Here is a 24,276-nt window from a genome sequence, read left to right as displayed (position 1 = left end):
ACACTCACTGACCGTCTCAGCGAGTAAAATTGATTAGAAAGCCGTTTGTGTCGCTCAAGGTGGTTTGACTAATCCGCATTTTCGCCTGGGTATCTGCTCCAATATTACGAAGCGAGCAAATCCATTTTTCATTCGATATGGCTACATGGCTATGGGCTAGGCCTACCCATCTGTAAAGTTAAACAGGTTGTTTCCCTCTAAAGCCCGATGACTGGTCCATTAATTTTCCACGTGCAAACAGGACTCATGTCAATAAAATCTAGTCAGTTAATGTCACCCAACTATTTGCGGTGTTCTGTATAGCCATCCTACACTCAGTGCGCAATCCTTGCATTGAGGATGTTCTGAGGGTCCTTCAAGCGCTTCTGAGGAACCTACATTTTTTTTAAAGACAATAGTCCTCCTGCATGAGTCCTCAAGTCAAGAAGGTCTTTCTCCTGCCAGTAGATGACTCCATTCACCTGAGAGGAAGTGGGTACATAAAGCAGGTAGGCTACAGTTGACAATAAGTAGCCTAAACCGGCCCTAGACAGCCCTCAATGCCAATATCCGTAAAGCAAGTGCGGTTATTCTATGGGTGCTATGTCATCTCTAGTAGTGTTCTGTGGAGGAATTCACAAGATGTGTATTAGTCCAACCTACTTCAGCATCTGTAGTTATTTAATGCTTTCGGGTTAAGCAGAGCTGTCAATCAAACAAGTCGTGACGCGGGGCAGAAGAGTACGGAACGAACTCAGGGAGGGGCGGAGAATCAGTGGCTAGGATTCCGCAAGACTGTTCTTATAATTGGGGGAACATCTGACTCCGTCGCGCGCTGGCAGATGGTCGGTTGAGGCGGGATCGAAGGGGGGAGATTTACATTCATTGTTCAGGGGCTCGAGCTCAATCCAGAGACAATAGCCTCAGCAAGGAGCAAGGGATGAAAAAAACTTTCCTTTTCAGATACAGAAGGATGGATAAAGAAACAACGGAAATTAATTAAAAACAAATTTCTGTAAATTAAAACGCATAAAAACGTATGATCTGCCAGCTATTCGAGCATACCGGTCAACAGGCATATAGAAACAGCAGTTTGTCAGCAACTTTTGTGTAAATCGTTTTTCATTTTATGGTGCAAATAACCTGAGTAAAACGCGTAATACACACAGCCAGTGTTTATTGCAGATAGACAAAGTGCAGCTGTATCAGTTTTTCTGCGCTGGCTCTTCAGTGACACCCACATGGGAACTGAGGTTTAACTTTCCAACTGTAGAATATTTTTTATAATAAGGTTGAACGCATTTATAACTGAAATGTGGTTTACTCAATTGAACACGGGTTCACATCCTATCTAAGCATGATATCGGATTCCTCCACATTTTGGAACTGTGCCCCAAATATATATTGATGGTCTATTTAGCAAATGTAAAAAAAAATAGAGTAGGCTACAATGTAAAATGTAGACATAAATCCACATTATTTTTCATGGATGTGTTGTCATTGCATTGCCTGTTGTTGTAGCGGATATATTTATTTATCCTGTGTTCATTTGAAGCATATCTAACATATACTGTATCTGTATCATTTTAGACAGAAGTTCCAACCGTGTTTCCTCAGACTGACAGCACTGTCTTGGATGAGCAGCACGAACGTATAGCAGTGAAGAACAACCAGACTTCAATTGTTTAGCACTAATATCCCCAATCGAATCACAGCTTTCAATCACTGCGCATTGTTCAGGGAGAGCAGACAGGTGCAGTGCACTCTTGTGTTTACTGATGACTCGACTGAAAATGCCAAATAAGATATTCAGGTTTGTTGCTTTCGGCTTTTAATCCAGTTATCCTATTAAAAGACCATTTACAATTGAATGCCTAACGCAAGCAATACAACAGAAACGTTGGCTACATTTTTAATATCAAACTAAATAGGCCAATAGTTTGCTGGTAATGCAATATGTTTGCGTAGGCTATAATGTTACATTTGACATGTTCAAGTAACCTGGACTTAAATGCTTTCTCAATTTTACAATCTTTAGACAACTTTGCTGCAACATGAAGGCCTAGCTGTCTTTTTGCAGGCCTTTCATGCATATGTCTGGGACAAATATGGCAGCAGTAGGCCTTTATTCAAATGGAATGTTGTGTCTATGTTATTTATTTGGGGTTGTTCCCTGCAGCGGTAATTGTACGCAGCACTAAGAGATTACAAAGAGATAATAAACAAGAAATCGAATAATAATAATTTATTAAGTAGACGAATGAATAGGCCAATATTATAAACAGGTGATTGATGTCACTGCACTATAGGCTGAATAAAATGTTTTGTGTTCACTGAAACTTCCATTTGTGATTTCAACATAGAATAATAACATCATTTAATCATTAACACAATGTAGCCTAGTTCGATAGTCTATAAAAATAATAAAGGTCTGTTGTCTGAATATGTGACCAAATGTTTAAAAGTTCAAATGAAAGGATAAAAAAATAATAATAATGTTATTAGCCTTAATTTTTGTTCATATTGTGGCACTTTCATCTGAGATCTGAAGCACACTTCGGGTAGGACTTCACCAGAGAAAAGTTTGAAGAGACAAGAGAGCTATTTGGCTAGCTGGATGCTCAAAAAGTCCAACTAACGGAGACATTTTACACCAATGAGAGCATCCATTTCAACAATCGGTCCCCCATATGGCAGTGTAGCCCCTCCTCCAGCCCCTATCCCGACAGAGGAACTCATACATGCTTCAGGACAGTGAAGTGGAGCGTTATTGCCAGCTCTTTAGCCAATACATTCAAAGCGAAAAAGGTCTCTGCTACTTTGTTTGAGAAAGATTTTGCCACCTGATTTTAGAGCTGTCGTGTGGAAGTGTGTGTGCATGCATATCTGTGGAATAGACTACGGTGTGTACGAGACTGTCCAGGAGTGCGCGCGTGTCCACCAAACAGGTGACCCTTGTTTATGGTCGAACCGACATTTGACGTTACATATCCCCTGTTTGTGGACAATGATTGCAGTCCACCGGAAAATACATCTATTGCTTGTTTTCCTTCAAGAGCACGTTTGAAGACAGAATAGTGGACACGCAGTAGCCTGTTATTTCCCCTGGACAGCTCTGAAGCCTCAATCATCATCCAAGTGCTCGATAACAGCGTCCTGGAACGTACCTCCCAGTTCTATTTTGCCAAAGTGATATTGCTCTCTCGTTTACTCTGAAAAGAACACCATTGGATTTGTGTATTAAATGTACGGGATCCAGGAGCATCTGATAAGAGACGTCAGCGGATTAAAAGAAAGAACTCTGGGAGAAGAGATGGATCCGGTCCGGTCCTGGGTGCGTAATGTCGGTGTTGTGGATGCTAACGTAGCAGCGCAAAGGTACAGTATACCTTCATGTTCTCAAGTCCTGTGGTATTTTGACGAAATACACGACTCTTTCGTATTGGCAAACTAAGAACAACGTAAAACAGTATAACGCACGTATAAGAAATTGCTTTAATGAATGATTAGGTTCGACTTCTATAAGCATGCAAGAGGAGTCAATGTATTATGCACATGGTTTTAACAATTTCTATATCATAAAGCATACTATGCTCGGGAAAAAATGATAAAGATAAATGACAAATAGCCTACCAGATGGCGCACAGATCACCGTAACATAGCCTATAGACTAGCCTATAAAAGTGACCTGTGGTGCAAAGCAATCAAATATAAAGTATTGTTGTTGATTATCCTCATGGCTCTTGTGTGATACTCATTTACCCTAAACTTATCCAGACATGAGATGAAACGAAAAAGCAACAGGTTGTCTTCGGGAGTAAGTGACCCCGGGCGTAAAGTTGACAATTGTGTAGAAAAATGAATCTCAAGCATCCCTGGCTTTCTATATGCTGAGTCCTGATTGTCCGGGGTGCGCGCTGTCAATAGCGAGTGGTGGCAGTGTCACAAGCAGCATGAAAGGGATACAACAAAACACAACAATAAAACAAACGCATTCTGTCACGAAAGTGACCGCACGGGCCGGAATAATGTTAATTTAGTGAGGATTCCACCTCCTGGGTATTGGTTTGTAGGCTTATAGGACGCGCATGAAAGGCTTTTGACGGTTGGAATCTGTTATTTTATCCATGTTGAATTATCTACTAAAGATTTTATATCTCCATCCAGAAATTCTCTTATCCCCATATATTAGGCCTATAGCCAATCATGACGATTTAAGTTGATGATAATAGCCCAGAAATAACAATAATAGGCCTAATCATAATAACAATAATAGGCCTAATCATAATAACAATAATAATGATAATGATCATAAAATGATGTTGGCCTGTCTACTGAAATATTAATCAGTAGACAAATTCCTATTCGTATTATCATTTATATCCGCCAAAATCAATTAGTCTACCATTATCTTATTCAAAAGTTTTTCAAAACTTTGACAGTGTTTTTCATACTGGTTTAAAATGAACTTTTGTGTATTCTTAATGTTAAAATACTCCAGTAGGCTACATCTACAGGCTGTTATGATAGCCTTGGTATAAATGATGTAGCCTTTTTTTCAAAGGAGAACATGCAAAAAGTAAGCATGCATACAAGGTAGCTTAACATTACTTTCAAAGGTGTATTTGCCTAAATAAACACTTTTTTGGCAACAGAACAAACTTTTGTAGTACATTGAAAACCTCCGTAATTTGGTGTATTCGATTAAATAAGGTTTTGGCTGATGTTTCAAACGAGCGTTATTCCCATCAATGTATTTTCCTATTTTACATGTATTCTATGCAACCGAAATACATTTGTTGATTGAAACCCTTTTCAATTGGTCACATCATGAATATCACCTTTTCATAATACTCACCAGATAGCAGAGGAAAATTAGAATTTTCCGTCATTCTTCCAAGCCTAAATTATGCAGCGATAAAATAATGGATACATGTAAGCTAGACACAATTATCCTATCAAAAGTACATTTTAATTTATGTCTGACTTTGGACCTTTTCTCCTTTCACTTTTCGAAGGTCAAGGATGAAGATCAGCATGAGTGCCAAAATAACTTTCACAGTAGACCTATAAGAAAAACGTTTTAAACTTCTTCATATTTTGCAGCGTCGAAAACCCCCCAGCCTTTATCTCACCCAGTGTAAGAGGCGAAGCATCAATAAACAATCATTGTTAATTAAGCTCTAGGTCTTCACGCTTGGAGCAAGTCAAACTTTGACCCACCCATTACATAAACACTGCGAGCACTTCATGCTATTTTTTGGTACATGTCAACATTTTGATTTCATTCCACCATCGATAATTCGCGATTTCCTAGGTAGGTCATGCATAGAAAGTTAGTCACTGAACCCAATGCGATTCTTGAATTGTCGCTAACAAATAATCCAAATGACCGTTTGTGAAAATTAAGCATAAGATGATTGCATCATACAGTTAGGCTATATAAGATGTTTATTCTTACAATCTTAATGAAGCATTTAAATCAAATAGTCTATAATTCCTTTAATGGTTTTCTCACATTGTTTGTTCGGTGAGTATTTTTCAAAACAAATTTCCTCCATATTGCCATTCCTGACTAATTCATGTTGCAATGTTGAATCTAGAAATGAATGATTCTGTTGCAGTCTATACAGTTTACCTTAATAAACAGTGATTGGAGTTGTAATGTGCCATCACTAGCACATTAGAGGCTGCTGCCTATATATATATGCACTTGAAATCACTGTGCCTCTTTAATGAATAGAACACTAGTCACTTTAATAATGTTGACATATTTTGATTACGCATCTCATATGTATATTCTGTATTCTATACTATTCTACTGTATCTTAGTCTATGTCGCTCTGACATTGCTCGTCCATATATTTATATATTCTTAATTCCATTCCTTTACTTAGATTTGTGTGTATTGGGTATATGTCGTGAAATTGTTAAATATCACTTGTTAGATATTACCGCACTGTTGGAGCTAGAAACACAAGCATTTTGCTACACCCGCAATAACATCTGCTCACACGTGTACGTGACCAATGAAATGTGATTTTGATTAGATTTTAAGAGTGTTTGCTATGTGTGACTGAGGATTGTGATGTAGTGTATGTGAATCTCTCCTCTCCTCTCCTCTCCTCTCCTCTCCTCTCCTCTCCTCTCTCCTCCTCTCCTCTCCTCTCCTCTCCTCCCTCCTCCTCTCCTCTCCTCTCCTCTCCTCTCCTCTCCTCTCCTCTCCTCTCCTCTCCTCTCCTCTCCTCCTCTCCTCTCCTCTCCTCTCCTCTCCTCTCCTCTCCTCTCCTCTCCTCTCCTCTCCTCTCCTCTCCTCTCCTCTCCTCTCCTCTCCTCTCCTCTCCACAGTGGTGTAGCTCTCTCCAGGGCCCACTTTGAGAAGCAGCCCCCCTCTAACCTGCGCAAGTCCAACTTCTTCCACTTTGTCCTGGCACTCTATGACAGACACGGACAGCCTGTAGAGGTGGAGAGGACTTCCTTCGTGGACTTTGTAGAACAGGACAAGGTGTGTGTGTTTGTTTGTTTCAGTTTGTTGATTGTGTGAGTATATTTGTGCATATTTCTCCATGGATCTTTAATACGCATGTCCTCTGTGTTCGCTATTATTGAAATCAAATCACAAGTCTCAAGTTAGTTTCCATAAGTTTACAAGAGAGAGTGAAGAAAAGGTGGTATAAATATAATGAAGATTTCTCTGGCTATTACAGCAAATGCAGCAAAACTGTAAGCTGACCACATTTACACATTTACACAACCCAGAGCAGGACATTTCTATGCAACCTGTAGTGTACAGGCGTTTAACTTGACCTTCCACGTCCTCTATAAAGCTGAGCTTATTGAACAGCTGACAGCTCCATGTTACAAGCCTCACTCCCAATGAGCTGAGCTGATGGTGAGCGATTGAAAAATAATACCTAATGACTAATTAACAGCCTTACTCATTAGTGGGACATCACTACTTGTAAAAATGCAAATTACGCTCGCCTCTGTTAAGTTTTACCGTGACCAAATCATCAAAGTCTCTTTTCCTCCCACCCCCACATCCTAAATACTGCGGAGGGGGGAGAAGTACATTCCTCAGGTCAGACATTGGGTCAAAAGAAGGAGAGGAAGAGGTGGAGAGTGGCGGTCAGATTGAGAGGGAGAGAGAGAAAGAGATAAAGAAAAGGAGAGAGAGAGAGAACAAGAGAGACAGACAGAGAGAGACAGGGCAGGGGAGGGGTACACTGCATGGTGGAAGCCTTATGCCCAGTGTTGATGGATGGTTTTGCCTTGTGGTTAAACTCGAGCTGGGAGTATGAGGCTTGTGGTCCGAACTAGTAACAGCTCTCCCCTCGAGAGAGAGAAAAGAGAGCACTGTCCTGTCAACGGAAGTTCAAACACGGTTTTGTTTTACAGACAGAGAGAGAGAGTGTCGGTGGTAATGCCAGGGCTGAGGGCTGTCAGTGTTTCCCCTAGCGCCACACACACAGCCAGGTCAAGGCAGAATGATATGACGGCTCCGTCGGAGTTCATTTTCTGCATGTTTAACCTGGCGTCTGGTTTTGTTGTTATTCAGAGGTAGAAAGGTGATACGGGGATATAAATGTTCCTCTGTGAATATTTACTAAACATTATGTTCCAGTCTCTACTCTATACTGTACATTTCTCTCTTTCTTACCTTCGCTCATCTCTCTTAATATGTTCATTTCTTTCCTTCCTCACTTATCTCGTACTTTCTCCCTATCTCTGTCTTCCTCTCTTTTTGCTCAGAGATGACGGCTCCCTGGGTTATTGGACCAGAGAGGATTCCTTTGAGACCAGTTAGCAAGAGACTGGAAAGGGAAAGAAAGAGAGGGATAAAATGAAAGAGGGTGGTGTAGAGCCAGGGGGAAGAAAGGATGGGGAAGAAGGATGGAGGAAGGGAAGTTTCTCTGTCAAGGTCGACTGCTGCTCACTCTCGCAGCGCTACAGTCGTTTCCACTCACTGGAATATCCAGAGTGGGCCTACGCACACAGACAGGCACATTGCGCACATGCACACATACGCGCACACACGCGAGCTTGTGCGCACGTTCACTGTCGCGTAGCATACACGATAATGGGTACACTCTATTTTATTTGATCATACAGATCCCACGGCTTTAGGATTTCACGTCAGATGTGCTGCAGTTCAACTTCTAAAAAGAGGAGCTAACTCAAGGTTAAGCACCCAGCTCTGGAGCCCAGTGCAGGGTCCCATCTGGGGGTTTGAGCCTACAACCCTGGGATCCCCACACCACTCCCAGGGAAGGATGAAGTGCAGGATTAGAGGAGCCTGACTCTGCTTAACTGTGCTTAGTGATGCCCAGATGTACTTAACTGTGCTTAACTGTGCCCTCACCGGTGCTATAACTGCATGACTGCATCTGTGCGTTTGTCTGTTTGTCTGTTTGTCTGTTTGTCGTCTCATTCCAAGGAGCAGACGGGAGAAAAGACCAACAACGGCACGCACTACAAGATACAGCTCCTCTACAGCAATGGTGAGTACACCTTCAAATCATCAGCCATAGCATCAGGTAGCAGCATGTCCCATTCATGTCAGTGTGAGAACGTGGCCTCTCGGGTATTGATGTTCTGTGTGGTTTCATGTCTCTTGATTCTTTGTCCCAGAGACATTTTAGTGTCTGACCACTTCAGAGTGGGAGGAGGAACAGGTTGTCCTGAGCCGGACCACTGACCAAACACTATTCCGCATCTTAAGGGTATGGTCATGGAATGGACATGATATGGACATAACCACTTCTCTTGCGTTCCAAATATGAGAGGAAAAAGCCCATTTGAACCCCCCCTCTCTCTCTCCTAGTGGTCTTCTCCCTGCCACTTCCTCTGCCTCTCATCCCACCTCACCCTTCTTCTAAATATCTATCCACTCATCCAATTTCTGAATTCTTTGAGCCCCGGTTTTAGTTGTGTGTGGAGCTGCTTCCTTGCCCATAAACAGGGAAACAAGGTACACAGTGCCCCACAGGGTGTTACAACATCAGATAAGGGATATGCAAAGGGATTTCTGGTTCCCATTAGCCTCCACTGCCCCTCCTCTGCCATCGCCGTGGCACCCATGGGAGAGGAGATAAAAGACATGTACCAGAAAGACCCCCACCATACACACTCATACACATACACTGTACACTGTACACACATGCCTGCCTCTACACCCTCCCTTCCCTTCCCCTTCCCCCAAGCCATATCAAAGGCCTCCAGATTGAGACTTTGATGAAAGGAACCCGTTTTAAAAGCAATATTCTGCATAGGCTTCATAATAAAATCCCTCTGATAAAACGTGCTGCTCTTCAGACGCAATTCATTACATCGACGGCAGCTTTCAAGGAAGTAAAACCAGTAGTTTTGAAGCACCCAGAGACCAAAGGTTCAGGTGTTTTCTAAAAGCATGCTGGGAGGCTCTCTGTCAGATCCCAGAGCTCCTAAAACCCTCCACTGCTCCTCATCTGACCTGTATGGATGACCCAGGGAATGGCTATTCTGGGAATCAAATAAATGTCCCGTCTAAAACACTCAAATCCCATGCCTTCAGGATTAGGTTGTCGTTGTGAGATGAGTCTATTTTAGTTTCCTTTACTGATTGTGTATGTGTCTGTGTGCAGGGGTTCGTACGGAGCAGGATCTTTATGCACGACTTATTGACTCAGTCACTAAACAGGTAAGGAGCCCTGTTTGCCTTGACTGGATTTAGCCTGCTGTGGAACTCCTGATTGCAGCTTGATTGATTGCACATGAAATCTAATTCCCCCATCACTCGCTCTCCCTCTCTCTCAGCCCATAGCATATGAGGGACAGAACAAGAATCCTGAAATGTGCCGTGTTCTGCTCACTCACGAGGTTATGTGCAGGTGAGCCGCACACACACACGCACATGCGCACACGCACACGCACACACACACACACACACACACACACACACACACACACACACACACACACACACACACACACACACACACACACACACACACACACACACACACACACACACACACACACACACACTAACAGATGGAGGAAATCATTTTCTTCAACATATCCATCACCCATGTCTCTTTGTTTTGTCTTGATGTGGTATGCCATTTGAAAATAAGACTGGGGTTGAAGTGAAAGTATAGCCTGTCTGTCTTCAGGCTTGTTACAGTGTGAGCCCCCTGCTGCCTTCTCCTGTAGCCCCCGAGTCCCCCACCAGCTCCTGTTTCTCTCTGGAGCATCCCTCACGGACAGGGGGAGCTACGGGGGCCAGACTTCCTTGAACCTCCACTGAAACATGTTCAGGGTATAATTAACCCCCCCAACCCCCATCACCACCCCAGCCCCTTACGTCTTACATGGACAATGGTCCACAATGGAACCCTGTTGAAACATAAGAATTCGAGTAGTTTCTCTGATTTCTGAAAGCTTTAGTTTCTAACAGAGGGTAGAAGGCATAAGACAGTGTGGCAGCAATGGGTCAGGGTGAAAGAAGAGGGCTGCCGTTATGGTGCTTTAGTAAGACTGGGCTTCCTCACTATGCATGCTGTGTTTTTGGAGGTATGGAGGTAGGAAGAGAGAGACAGAGGGAGAGAGCGAGTGAGTGCTGGGGAAGTGGGGCAGTGACCCAGGGTTTGAGGGCAGGAGTGGGAAGGAGAGGGGGGTTTGGCAGGGGAAGAGGGGCTAAGACTGAGTGGGCTTTGCCATTGTTTAGCCAGCAGATGCCCGAATGTGACTCACAGCTGGCTAATAACAGAGCCGGGGAGGCAGAGGGCAAGCGTCACAGCTGGGGAGTGAGGCCATCTGACAGGGGGGCGGAGGGGGGAGGCAGAGGGGGGCAGGGCCAAGCTGGGACACGAGAGGGGTGAAGCGAGGTGTAGGAGTGGCAGATGGCTAGGGGTGGGGGCACTTTTTGTTATGCAGCGGAGGGGACTTGGAGGGGGGGCCGGGGGGCCAGCAGGCTCCACAGACAGGACTGCTGACGAATTGTAGGATGCTGTGTGTGTGTGTGTGTGTGTGTGTGTGTGTGTGTGTGTGTGTGTGTGTGTGTGTGTGTGTGTGTGTGTGTGTGTGTGTGTGTGTGTTGATGTGTTTGTCTGTGTGTGATTGGGGTGGGGGTTGAGTTTGATTTCGAAATCAATGTGACAGATTGCCAGGCTGGCTTTTCACTTCTGAATAATGTCTCCCTGTTTGTATGGTCCGTTGTTGTACCTTTTCTCCCCTTTCTTTTATTCTTTTGTCTCTTTCTCCCCTCCTCTCCTTTGGCCCTTTTTGTTTCCCTGGATCAGTGCAGTCTGGAACGGTGGACGGGCCAGAGGAAAGATCAGTCCTGTCATGCTGGTTTGTTTCACTCACTGTGTTGTTGTGTTTTCTGGTTGTTCTTTTGGAACACAGTCGCTGTTGTGAGAAGAAAAGCTGTGGAAACCGCAACGAGACGCCCTCTGACCCGGTCATCATTGACAGGTAACAGCACCTGTCACCCGCTCACACAACCCTGACAACGTCAAACACCCCAACTGAGCCTGTGTTCCACTGTCTCCCCCTCAACTGTCCCTCTCATGCCTCTAAGATGTCCAGACATACTCAGATGCAGAAATACTCACCACTCACACAAACATCAATTCATGGATGCACATTAACATTTACTCAGAAAGAGAGAGAGAAAGAGAGAAAGAGAGAGAAAGAGAGAGAGAGAGAGAGAGAGGCAGAGGCAGGGGAGGGGTACACTGCATGGTGGAAGTGAGGGCAGAGAGTGAGGGCAGAGACCCAGATCCATGTGATGAGATCTCACAAATAAGCTGTTGTTTTTATGGCCAGTAAAGACAGAGGGCCTAGTGGGAGAGGAATGGTTAGTGGGGTCAACGGGAGAGAGGGCAGGGTGTGGATGTGTAAGGGTGATGGCGAGGTGCATACATGTCTGCATGTTAAATATGTGTGGTGTGTGTGTGTATTTGGGAGCTCACCCTCTAGGTCTGTGTTGCTGTGCCAGATGCCTTTAACCCCCTGGAGTCGATGTCCACGCCCCCGCGGAAATCTAATTAGCATAATAAAACATTCCCATAAAAAAAATATGTTTAGAGGCCACCGAGTGGTGCAGCGGTCTAAGGCACTGCATCTCAGTGCTAGAGGTGTCACTACAGATCCGGGTTCGATCCCGGGCGGTGTCACAGCAGGCCGTGACTGGGAGACGCATAATTGGCCAAGCATTGTCTGGGTTAGGGGAGGGTTTGGCTGTCCAGGATATCCTTGTCCCATCATGCTCTAGCGACTCCTGTGGTGGGCCAGGCGCATGCATGCTGACACGGTCGCTAGTTGGATGGTGTTTCCTCCGACACATTGGTGTGGCTGGCTTCTGTGTTAAGTGAGCAGTGTGTTGAGAAGCAGTGCGGCTTGGCAGTGTCATGTTTCGGAGGACGCATGGCTCTCGACCTCCGTACGGGAGTTGCAGCGATGGGACAAGACTGTAACTACCAATTGAATATAACGAAAAAGGGGTAAACAATAAATCTGTCAGTTTAAGCTAGAGATATGTTTTTTTTTGCATTGGATGCATCTCAATCCCCCACAAGCGTCTTGGGACTCGTCTGAAGTCGGTACAGCCGATCTGCCAACTTCTGTCAATACCATCCGAAGAGTTTGGGCTACACAGTAATATGACCCCTCTGTGGAAGGGTGAGACTCTCATAAACAAGTACATGTTGGTTGTTTTGCCTCACAAGACTCGTCTGAGGGTCCCGCGGTACCAGTTGAAAACATTAGTGGAAGTATATATGGAGACTGTTTAGTGCCAAAAATAAGGGGTTAAATACATGTAAAAAATATATATCTTGGATATAGGACAGACACTTCAGAACAAACATCCTTTTTGCTGGGAGACTATCTGTTGTTTCATGTAGTTAATCTCTTATTCAGTGCATTTGTATGGGCTAATAGAAGTAAGGCCAAATACATTTTTTTTTATACTTCAAGGGGTCTTAAAATTCAAAATCAAATAGCAAAATGATCCTTGGTATGACCTTCTTAAAACAATTCCATATAGCTTAGTAGAACCCCCCCCCCCCTCCCCCGGCTTAGACAGGGCTTAGGACTGTAATGGGTTAATGGAGTGCACCCACCCTGTGAGTGTTTATGACACTGAGGCATGCGTCTGTGATAGTTAGCGTCTCTGCAGTATACCTGTCACTGCTAATGTAAGCATCTGTGTTTGTTAGTGACTGTGCTGCTAACACATGCAGATACTGTACACTCTGTCTGTCTGTCTGCCTCCTTTGCTCTGGTGGTCAGCACACAGAACACTGTGACTGCCCCTTGCACTTAGTCCACACTGTCCTCCAAAAAAAACCTCTGTACACAGTCTTAAACTCCTGCCATATATACTGTATAAATAAAAAACATTCCTGTCAGAATCATGAAGAGTTAGGGTCTATCATGCAATGTGAGGGTTCACACATATGTCTTGTCTGCAGCCTCCCCAACTGACAGCCAGTTATCAGGCTTTAGGGAGACAGAGCGTTACCTTAATCGGCATGTGTGAGGGCTTCCACGTCCCAGGGATTTTGGAAGTCACACAGGGTCTGCATGGAGTTAACCATTGTGATGAATGCTCGCAGACCTATGTACAATAGTTTTTCTGTGATGTCATCTCTTCAACCTTCATCGCACCTTCCTTCCCCTCACTCTTCCTCCCTCCCTCCCTCCCTCCCTCCCTCCCTCCCTCCCTCCCTCCCTCCCTCCCTCCCTCCTAAAATACACTCACTTCATACATGTCAAAGATTTCTCTCTCTCTTTTTCTCCTCTGTTCAAGCTGGCTGGCTGTTGACAGTGTGTCTCAGAGGATCTCTGCTGAAGATAGTTTTCATATAACGGAAAAATTGGGCTGTTGTCTTTTGGATTTTCCCAGAATCCCTAGGAGCAGCTGTTTTTCTCATTTAGTGCATTACTTTCCCAACTATCCTTTTCCTCCATCTTCCATGGCTAAACCTCTCCAAAGATTGTTCATAAGTAGTGCAGGGGGCTTGTGAATTGCAGGATCTGTATCAGTGTGTGAGCCTGTGCAGGCTGATGGTGGTGTTGTGAGGATGGTTTTAAATGGGATCGTTGACCTAATCACACTGTGCCCATCCAGACCTGATAGGAGCTTTTCCCTCTTGACAGGCTCATGGATCCCTCTCCTTGGGGAGCAGCCTATTAGCAGCTATGTAATTTGGGATAAGCTGTTGGAATTTGTTGCACTGTGTCCTTGCAGAAATCCCAAATGTATTTCTTGTGGGTTTGTATGTGTGTATGTGTGAGAGAGGGAGAACGCGTCTGTGTGAATATGCCCATATGTACATTGTTTGTGTGTACATAAATTCATGTATGTTTCTGTTTATGTGTGTTTGTGCATGCATGTGCACAGATGTTTATTTATTTATGCATTTATAGTGTATGGATGCATGTGCAATTGTGTGTATGTGACCCATTGCCTGACTTTTACCCCTGTCACTGCTTGGGGCCTAAATTATTTGTGTGTGTGTGTATGTGTATGTGGGTGTGGGTGTGGGTTGTTTCTGAGGGTGCAGTAATCATCCTCCTGCTCTCAGCCCCAACACCTGTTCTCCAATTAACATGCAGCGTGCTGGGGCCCACCCGCCCTACTGCCACCCGCCCTACTGCCACCCGCCCTACTGCCACCCTTACTGCCGCTGAATCGCTCTCATCTCTTTTTTTCAATTTCTCTCCCTTTCCCTCTCTCTCAATCTCTGTGCTTCTCTAGCTCTCCTTTTTTCTCTCTTTCTCTCTCTCTCTCTCTCTCCATCTCTCTTTCTCTCTGTTTATATATTTAGTCTCTCTCTCTCTCTCTCGCTTACTCTTTCTCTTTGGGATCCTCTTGGATTCTCATGCTTATACCAGTGTTTCTACCACACTCTTTCTATCTTTCTTTTACTTCCTTTCTTTCACTTCCTTTCTCTTCCTCTGCCTCGTGTTCCCTCATCCCTCTCTCTCCCCCTCCTCCTAGCCCATCAAATTTTGTGATAATTAGGCAGTGTCATTAGGACACCTACCCAAGTACAAGGGAGTTTGCAATTCCCCAAACGGCCCAAACCCCCTATTTTCTAATCTCCTTTCCATATTGTCCCCCCCCCCTACCAATCCCCTCCTGCTGCTCCACTCCCTCCTTCTCCCTAATCCTGATTTGAGTGAAAGGGGAGAGAGGAGATCACAGCTGATCCATAGGGAGGGATGGAGGAGTGGTGGGGGGAGGGGGCTTGGAGGTGTTGGGGGTTAGTCAGAATGGGGAGATGACTCTTTAAGACACCCTTACCCCTTACTCATATTCATATAAAGCACCGATCAGGTCATACTGCTTGCAGCGTTTACTAGTCTTGTCATTGTTGAATATGTCACTCACTCACTGACTATCTTATGCAATTGAGGGGGACCTCTTTGTTTTGAAGATGTAAATTATCTTTGATTGATTAATTGACTGATTGATTCCTCTGTTTTGCCAATTTCAAATTGTGGATTACGTTCACACGTGCCTCGTTGCTGAATGACTCTTTTGTGATTAAATGATCTGTTTCAAAGAGAACTGACTGTATGGCTGTAGCATAGAACTCCATACTCCATTCTCTGATATGTTCCGGGTTTTTTTACAGGCCATGCTGTCACAGCTTTTGCATTGTCTGGCTTTGATATTTTCTCAGTGGCTGTCTAACTTACATATACCAGAACACATCCCTGTGTGTGTCCCTCCCTCCTCCAACCTAAGGAGTTCTACTCTACCCTCTACTCAGAGACAGACAGGTCAGTTAACAGTGGCATTACTGCCAGATGACCCCTGACCTTTAGAGAACTATATGAGCGCTAGCCTCTGTGTTTATAGAGGAGCGTGCTTTACAACAGAGACAGACAGTCAGTATTAGTGCTAGTGTTTGTAGGATTGGGAAGTTTGGATTGGTTAATGGGAGGGGGCAGGGTTGGAGTGTATGAGCGTGGTTTTACATTTGGCTAGGAGGTTGGAATCAATAGATGGTCATAAGGAAAGCATGAAAGATCCATCGTAAGGGAGGAGAGGGGAGGCAGGGGAGGAGAGAGTCCAGAGAGGGGATCAATGGCATGCACTATCTCACTAATTGATCGTGTTTTCAGGAGGGGTCTTTTTTAACAAGCCAGCACTCTGAGGAAAGAGGAATAATCAATGGGAATTTTCCAATTTTGTCAATATCGCTTTTCCCTTCCCCCTTTCAAAACGACAAGCCATTTCACAAAGACTGGATGCAAGGGAGAGATACATTTGTTTTCCTTTCTGTCAATGAGAACATACAAAATCCTCCTCAGCAAGTTTTTTTCCCTCATCAATTAGACCAGATAAATCCTTTCCTATGTGTTAAATGATCAAAAATACTTATTATAGGCAGCAGTAATGGTTGTGGTCAAGCCCACTTTTAGAAATGTGATTAGAGCTCCCTTGCGAAGACTTCAAATAGTTGACCCTAAGAGGAATCCATTGCTCTTCATCTTGTATTATGGGCCGTATTGATCTTCTACTCCTGATTCTAGTTATGTGCGCGTTTGGTTGTTTTATCTGGCCGTCACATAGCAGCGAATGAAAGTGTGCACACGGTTGCTTTTAAATCAATATACACTAAATTGCTTTTACTTCCAGAAAATCATTTGGGTCAATTTCTAATGTCTTCATTTGGATGAGGATTATTTCAGTGAATGTTTTGCGCGTGTTATCTGTTGGAATCGACACGGATTCCTCTGGACAGTTTGACAATATAGCATTCAGATATCATTTGTTCATTTGTATCTGAATGCCTTTCTTCAACAACCACATCTCTAACACCATGCCCAAACCGGACGCGCGTGTGCTTCCGCGTGTGCTTCCGCGCGTGCTACCGCGTGCTCCATCGCACGCTAAATTATTTTGTCCCCCCCACACCAAATGCGATCACGATACGCAGGTTGCAATATCAAAACAAACTCTGAACCAATTATATTAATTTGGGGACAGTTCGAAAGCGTTAAACATTTATGGCATTTTAGCTAGCTAGCTTGCAGTTGCTAGCTAATTTGTCCTGGGATATAAATATTGAGTTGTTATTTTACCTGAAATGAACAAGGTCCTCTACTCCGACAGTTAATCCACACATAAAACGGTCAACCAAATTGTTTCTAGTCATCTCTCCTCCTTCCAGGCTTTTTTTTCTTTGGACTTTATATGGAGATTGGCAACTAACTTTCATAATAAGGTGCATTACCATAACCGCTCAGTTCATCTTTCAATCACCCACGTGGGTATAATCAATGAGGAGATGGCATGTGGGTATATGCTTCTAAAAGCCAATGAGGAGATGGGAGAGGCAGGACTTGCAGCGCGATCTGCGTCACAAATAGAAGCAACTTCTATTTTAGCGCCTGGCAACGCAGACACTCGTTGACGCGCACGAGCAGTGCGGGTGAAATGACTGAATAACATGTATGTGTAAATGTATTTTGCGACGCGAGCAGTGTGGTCAGCATGTCAGGGACTGTTTGACAATCTGTCTGAATCTTCAACAACCACATCTCTAAGGGACTGTTTGACAATCTGGCTGGATCTTAATTTCTGTCTGTTTCTGCTTGACTGTCTCTGTCTGTCTGTCTGTCTGTCTGTCTGTCTGTCTGTCTGTCTGTCTGTCTGTCTGTCTGTCTGTCTGTCTGTCTGTCTGTCTGTCTGTCTGTCTGTCTGTCTGTCTGTCTGTCTGCCTACTTTCCTTCCTTCTCTCCCTTTCTCTCTCTCTTTTCCCCTAAATGTAAGATGTATCTGTGTGTTAGTTATGCTGCCTCTGTGTGCTGTCTCTGTGTGCTGCCTCTGTGTGCTGCCTCTGTGTGCTGCCTCTGTGTGCTGCCTCTGTGTGCTGCCTCTGTGTTGCCACTGTGGCGTTCTGAGCTCCTGTACATCTGTGTTGGCAGGTCCCTGCTCCCTGTGCGAGCTTGCCTCTTAGCCTCTCACTGTAATTTTAATGGAGGGGAACATCACCCGCCCCTCTCAGCAGAGCCCCCGGGAACATGCAGGGAGCAGAGCTTTTGGAAAGGAACATTAAACAACTGGCCAAAAAAATGGAAACAGCAACCATTTTTGACTGTGTCAGGGGGTCGAATTCCTCACCTCTCCCAGATGCCTAGTAGAAGCCAAATGGCCCCGTTACCTCATCATATGTCCTCTTGGAGATGTGAACAGTGTCAGTTTTAGAGATTGTTTCTCACGATCACAGAATCTGTAACTCCTTTAGCCGTGGAGCTCAGAGTAGGATGACATGGTCTCCAGCAGCAGTGCATGTCAGAGTGGAGATCCTAGTTAACAGACGTATTGGCCCCTTCTACCACCACTACCTCCACCACCTCCTCCACCTCCACCACCTCCACCACCAAGAATTCCACCACCACCACCACCACCACCACCACCACCACCACCACCACCACCACCTCCACCTCCACCACCTGCACCTCCACCACCTCGACCACCTGCACCTCCACCACCTCCACCACCAAGAATTCCACCACCACCACCACCACCACCTCCACCACCTGCACCTCCACCACCTCCACCACCTCCACCTCCGCCACCTCCACCACCACCACCTCTACCACCACCTCCACCACCACCAAGACCTCCACCACCACCACCTCCAACCCCACCACCACCCCTGTGTAATCTGGACACCCTTTCCTTCCGAGACCCATTTTTTATTTGTCCCAGAGAGCCATGATTTTAGGGGAAGGAGGAGGAATCCTGCATCTGAATTACACAGATCAATGGCATGACAAGCCGTCCATACAGGCTCATCTCCACTACCTCTGGTAGCGTGTCATGTCTTCTAGCCAAATCATAAAGCCCCCACAGGCACTCACTGAGCCAGCTATAGCTAGAGGCACAATCTACCTACATGCTGATCCTATTCGTTCTCATTATTACAGCTACACATCTATAACACACACACACACACACACACACACACACACACACACACACACACACACACACACACACACACACACACACACACACACACACACACACACACACACACACACACACACACACACACACACACACACACACACAATCCCTCCAGTCCCTTCACTTCCATGTCACAGGCGCCTCGTCTCCCTGGTGGCTGGTAGTGTCCAGTCCCTCCAGACCTCTGTCAGGAGCCCTTCAGACAGGGGACTGGCAGTGAGTGGAGACAGAGACGGGGCCCAGCAGCTCCACTGCACACAACACCACAGGCTGGGCCAGTCTGAGCAGCTGGCACAGGAGTGGGGGACATCTCCTCCCAGGAGGCAATGAGAGGAGGAGAATGTCAGACAGACAGACAGACAGACAGACAGACAGACAGACAGACAGACAGACAGACAGACAGACAGACAGACAGACAGACAGACAGACAGACAGACAGACAGACAGACAGACAGACAGACAGACAGACAGACAGAGGGAGAGGGTGCCACTGTCTGGATTATCAAATACTCACTGACAGGTACTGCTTGTAAGAAACACAGAGAGAGAACACTATTCAGAGTCAGGAGTCAGAATTCATTTTGTGATGTATGTGGTTTTGGTGATGTGGTCTCATGTGAACCAGGAAGACCCACGACTCAAATACAGACAGGAAGTGAACCATGAGTGGCAGATTAGATGGCTGGATTGTGCTGTCACCTTTGGCTGCGTTGGGCTGCGTTGGGTTGGGTGTCGTGGCTTGAACCCTAACACTCAGAACAAGCATATGTTGTTTTCTTAGGGAGAGCGCACAGAGGGGGAAGTCGGAAACGGAGCGCAGCAGAGAAATGTTTTGACAGGAAATGGGAATGGACTGCAAATGGACTAATGTGGGTGAATGACAGGGGGATTTAGGGAGGGGGGTAAACATGGGGTTTGGAAGGGGGCTCATAACACTGAAAATGGCCACACTCTCCATGAGTGGCTGGGACCGGGCGCTGTGTTACTGGGACAGGGAGAGGGGAAAGCAGCTTCCCATTTGTCTGGCCACTAATGGGTTTCACCTTTGGTAGGGCAGCACTCTCAGGAGGCCAGATTAGCATGATTTATTTTAGAGTAATTGAGATAATTTGTGTGTACATGGATGTGTGTGTATCAGAGTTTGTGTGTATCAGAGTTTGTGTGTATCAGAGTTTGTGTGTATCAGAGGTTGTGTGTATCAGAGTTTGTGTGTACATGGATGTGTGTGTATCAGAGTTTGTGTGTACATGGATGTGTGTTATATCAGAGTTTGTGTGTACATGGATGTGTGTGTATCAGAGTTTGTGTGCACATGGATGTGTGTGTATCAGAGTTTGTGTGCACATGGATGTGTGTGTATCAGAGTTTGCGTGTACATGGATGTGTGTGTATCAGAGTTTGTGTGTACATGGATGTGTGTGTATCAGAGTTTGTGTGTACATGGATGTGTGTGTATCAGAGTTTGTGTGTACATGGATGTGTGTGTGGAGCCTCCAAGCAGGCATGCATGCGTGCATGTGTGTCAAAGGCCAGAGTCAGAGGCCAGTTAGCAGTGGTATTTAGGAACAGGGGCTGTTATCTTTGGCTGGATGCTGGTGTGTAGGGGTGGGGCAAAGAGGTGTGGGGGATGGATAGGGGGTCAGTCAGCCCCCCATATAAAGGTCTTAAATTTCACTAACGATTTAACGATGCCCCCTGGCGCTGGCCCGGACCCAGTTTGTTTGTTTGTTTGTCTGTTTGTCAGGAATCTGGACAAAATGTATTTCCCAGGGAGGACTCAGATTTCCCTTGTATCCCCCCCAATCGTCCTCATCATACTCCCCCTTACCGCCTCAAAGCACAACATTTCAAATAGGCCTATAGCCCTATTTACCCCTAAAACATGCATATCAAAGTATTTAGAGAGATGGAATATTAGACGTGCATGCCATGCTACAGTAGGGTCATAGAGTAATTATAACAACCTGTTATTGAAATGGGTGCATTAGAGGCAGCTGTTTCTGTAATATCTAGTAGCCCTTAGAGCAACACATGTCTGTATATGCCTTCTCCTGATATCGTTTTTGATGTTTTATGGTCGTGTGTGTGTGTGTGTGTGTGTGTGTGTGTGTGTGTGTGTGTGTGTGTGTGTGTGTGTGTGTGTGTAAATATTCTTGATGAATCTGTCAGGGCTGAGGGCAGGGTGTGATGTGGCTGCTGACAGCCTCCCAGCAGGCATGCTGTGCGCCCAACAGTCCCCCTGCCCTTCCTCTATCCCCCTCCATCCCTTTCCTCTCTCTTATTCCCTCACTCTTCTCCTGCCCTCCCTCCCACTCTCTCCCGCTCCTCTCTATGGCTCCACACATTTGCTGTGGATTAGCTACGGACAGTAAATTACAGCACCCTGGACCTCTGAGTGATTCCATACCGATCTCTACACACGTTCCACCTCTCCCTCCCTCCTTCCCTCCCTTCTGCCATTATCCAGTTCTACCCTCTGTCTCTCTCTCTTTGTCTGTCTGTCTGTCTGTCTGTCTGTCTGTCTGTCTGTCTGTCTGTCTGTCTGTGTCTGTCTGTCTGTCTGTCTGTCTGTCTGTCTGTCTGTCTGTCTGTCTGTCTGTCTGTCTGTCTGTCTGTCTGTCTGTCTGTCTGTCTGTCTCTGTCTCTCTCTTTGTCTCTTTGTCTCTCTGTCTCTCTCTCTGTCTGTCTGTCTGTCTGTCTGTCTGTCTGTCTGTCTGTCTGTCTGTCTGTCTGTCTGTCTGTCTGTCTGTCTGTCTGTCTTCAGTCTGATCTGTTTTTCTCCCTTCTATCTGTCATTTCCGTCCTGGTTCCTAGATTCCCTCAACCCTGTCAGAATTCTCTCCCTCTGTCTCTCTCTTTTTCATTTTACTTCACTCCTTCCTTCGTTCTTCTATGGTGTCACGCTACACAGCATTCTTTCTTTTACACGCCCCCCTCTCTATTCCTCCCTTCGATCACTCTCTCCCACCTTCTCTCTCTCCCACCTCTCCTTTCTACCTCCCTCCCCCTCTCCTTCCCTCTCTCTCTGGAAACAGATGTTGTTTGTCAGATCTTATCATTACTGGCTAATTAAGAAGACATCTCTTCTCATTCTGTTGTTGTTTCTCTCCTCTCTCTGACGTCCATCTCTCTGTCTTTGTTCTTCTCTGAGGCGGGTTTGGGATGTGCTGTGGTATGTGGGTATTTAATACTCAAAGGTGATTATTGGCTCATGGAAGCCTGTAGGTTTTGACAGTGTTAGGAGGACAGTATCTAGGAATCATCGTTATGTGTATTGGAGGGAGCACCTGATATATTTCTGCTGTACATTTGTGCATTTTAACATTATTCATGCTGCTTCAGTTAGAAATGCCAGTTTGTGTGGGGATTGTAAAGGTCCTTATTGGTATGTATGAGACATTCCCATACACAATGGGCTGCTCAACGACTCCAGTGTGACAGTTTGGAGAGGGTATTTTGAATCTTCATCCCATAGGACTCACAAAGCATGCTGGGAAAGGTCAGGCTACTGATGGGAGGTCTATTCCCTATCCTGGATGAACATTCACGTTCTCTCCAGCCTGGATCTCACTATGTATGTCTGTCAGTCTGTCCAGTCATAGATCCATATAACTAATATACCTACATCTCTCTCTCTTCCTTTCTCTCCTACTTTTGTTATTATGCCAAGTGTTGGACGCTGGAACAACATTCAACTATTTAAAAGATTAAACCGATACCATCATACCAGCAGTGATGTTAAGTTCTTTTAAGACTAAGGTGATGCAATGTTCAAAAAGTCCATGTTCGCACTTATCAGGAGGGTCCATCAGCCCCCATCCATGTCCCTCTATTACCCTCTTGCCCCTTCTCACCCCTCTCTCACATCACTGCCCCGCCTCAGCTGAGGCACTTTGGCGGTGTCAAGCCTGGTTGTACAGCACTACCAAGCTCTATAAATCAGCACTAGTGGTTTAAATGTTTGGCTTTGACACAGTTCTCAAGTTTAGAGACGGGTGGGCTGGGTTTTGATCTGGGGCCGCAGGGGTGAGGCTGGGCTGAAATGGAGAAGGGGCCATGGGGGCAAATCCAATCCAGCGGTCAAACTTTAAAAGGAGTCCTCATTCCCCATGCTCTGTTTCAGTCTGTGTGGCACCTCTCCAAAGAATCTAGCTGCTATTTTTGATACCACAGGACTATCTGTGAGTGCTTCCCTTCCACCAACTGTGACGAATGCTGCCTCCAAAACGCGACCGTTTGTTCTGACCACTGCTGATCAAAAAATACATTAAAACATAAAGAATATTTCAGTGAGTGCAGGTTTTTCCTTCCAGTTTATGCCTTTTGAAGCCAGCAACCAAAGATCTTTTGTCACTACAAACATTTGAGCTAAGCACGCCAATTTCTCTTTCCATTGATTTGGTGTACCTATCTCCACCCATCACTCAGAGGTCTTGTCTGTCAGTATGCCTGACTGTCAGACCATGAAGACAGGTTTAATCCCTGGATGGATCCAAACAGCCATCAATGAGAGACTAACATGGGCCATATTATAGATTATGACAGAGTGGGATTAGGAAAGGTGAGGTTGCTGGAAATTTGAAAGGACAGAGGTGCATTTTTATTTATTTAACTAGGCAAGTCAGTTAAGAACAAATTGTTATATACAATGACAGCCTACCGGGGAACAGGGGCAGAACGACAGATTTTTTTTACCTTGTCAGCTCAGGGATTTGATCCAGCAACCTTTCAGTTACTGACCCAATGCTCTAACCACTAGGCTACCTGCCGCCCCCATAGCTGTGCACCCAATAAAACCAATCTAAAATAAGTGAAACCCCTGCTAAAACAAGTTGCTAAGGGTTGGTTTGTCGATTACTTTTAAACATGCAAGGCAGTTTGGAGAGAGGGGAGTGAGAGAGGGTTAGGGTTATATAAAGTATGTTAAGTAAAGGTGAGAGAAGGACTAGTATGTTTTCTGTACTAAAATACAAGTTAGTAGGCTGGTGTGAATGGTCCCGCGGTGGTATGCTACAGAGGGGGTATCAGTTCGTGGAGGGTTCTCTATGCCCCATTAGCAGTGTCAAAGGTCAGGTGCCCCGGGTGTTAACCCTGGTGACCAGTCTAGCTTCCAGTCTGCCAGGGGACCCTGGGATCCAGGGGTATTTATTACCTCCTCCCAAGTTCCCCTCCTCCCCGTCCTCCTCATCCCTCCCCAAATCTCCCCATGGAGGAAAACAAAACACCCCCATCCCTCACCACAACCCACTCCATATACTAATTGGATGCATATCCATACATTGATGCATGACGACCCATCTGTGGATTTCTGCATC

The 24,276-nt window shown here is 45.3% G+C and overlaps 1 protein-coding gene across 4 annotated transcripts in view; it reads left to right on the top strand.

Moving 5' to 3' along the window:
* Window positions 1-1,259: 1,259 nt before the first annotated feature.
* Window positions 1,260-24,276, top strand: part of LOC115164455 (transcription factor COE2) — a 36,129-nt gene continuing 13,112 nt past the window's right edge. For 2 of the 4 annotated variants that reach the window (XM_029716965.1, XM_029716966.1), the window contains exons 1-6: window positions 2,379-3,357; window positions 6,328-6,484; window positions 8,417-8,480; window positions 9,603-9,658; window positions 9,775-9,848; window positions 11,368-11,436. In XM_029716965.1, coding sequence (XP_029572825.1) covers window positions 3,224-3,357; window positions 6,328-6,484; window positions 8,417-8,480; window positions 9,603-9,658; window positions 9,775-9,848; window positions 11,368-11,436 — 554 coding nt within the window. In that variant the 5' untranslated portion in view covers window positions 2,379-3,223. Of the gene's footprint in view, window positions 1,793-2,378; window positions 3,358-6,327; window positions 6,485-8,416; window positions 8,481-9,602; window positions 9,659-9,774; window positions 9,849-11,367; window positions 11,437-24,276 lie in introns of those variants that run through there. The other 2 variants (XM_029716969.1, XM_029716968.1) reach the window with 2 other exon arrangements.

The sequence above is a fragment of the Salmo trutta genome, chromosome 27 (genome assembly GCF_901001165.1).
Source record: "Salmo trutta chromosome 27, fSalTru1.1, whole genome shotgun sequence".
Lineage (NCBI taxonomy): Eukaryota > Metazoa > Chordata > Actinopteri > Salmoniformes > Salmonidae > Salmo > Salmo trutta.
Note: the sequence above shows the minus strand (reverse complement) of the source record. Positions and strands in the feature narration are given on the sequence as shown.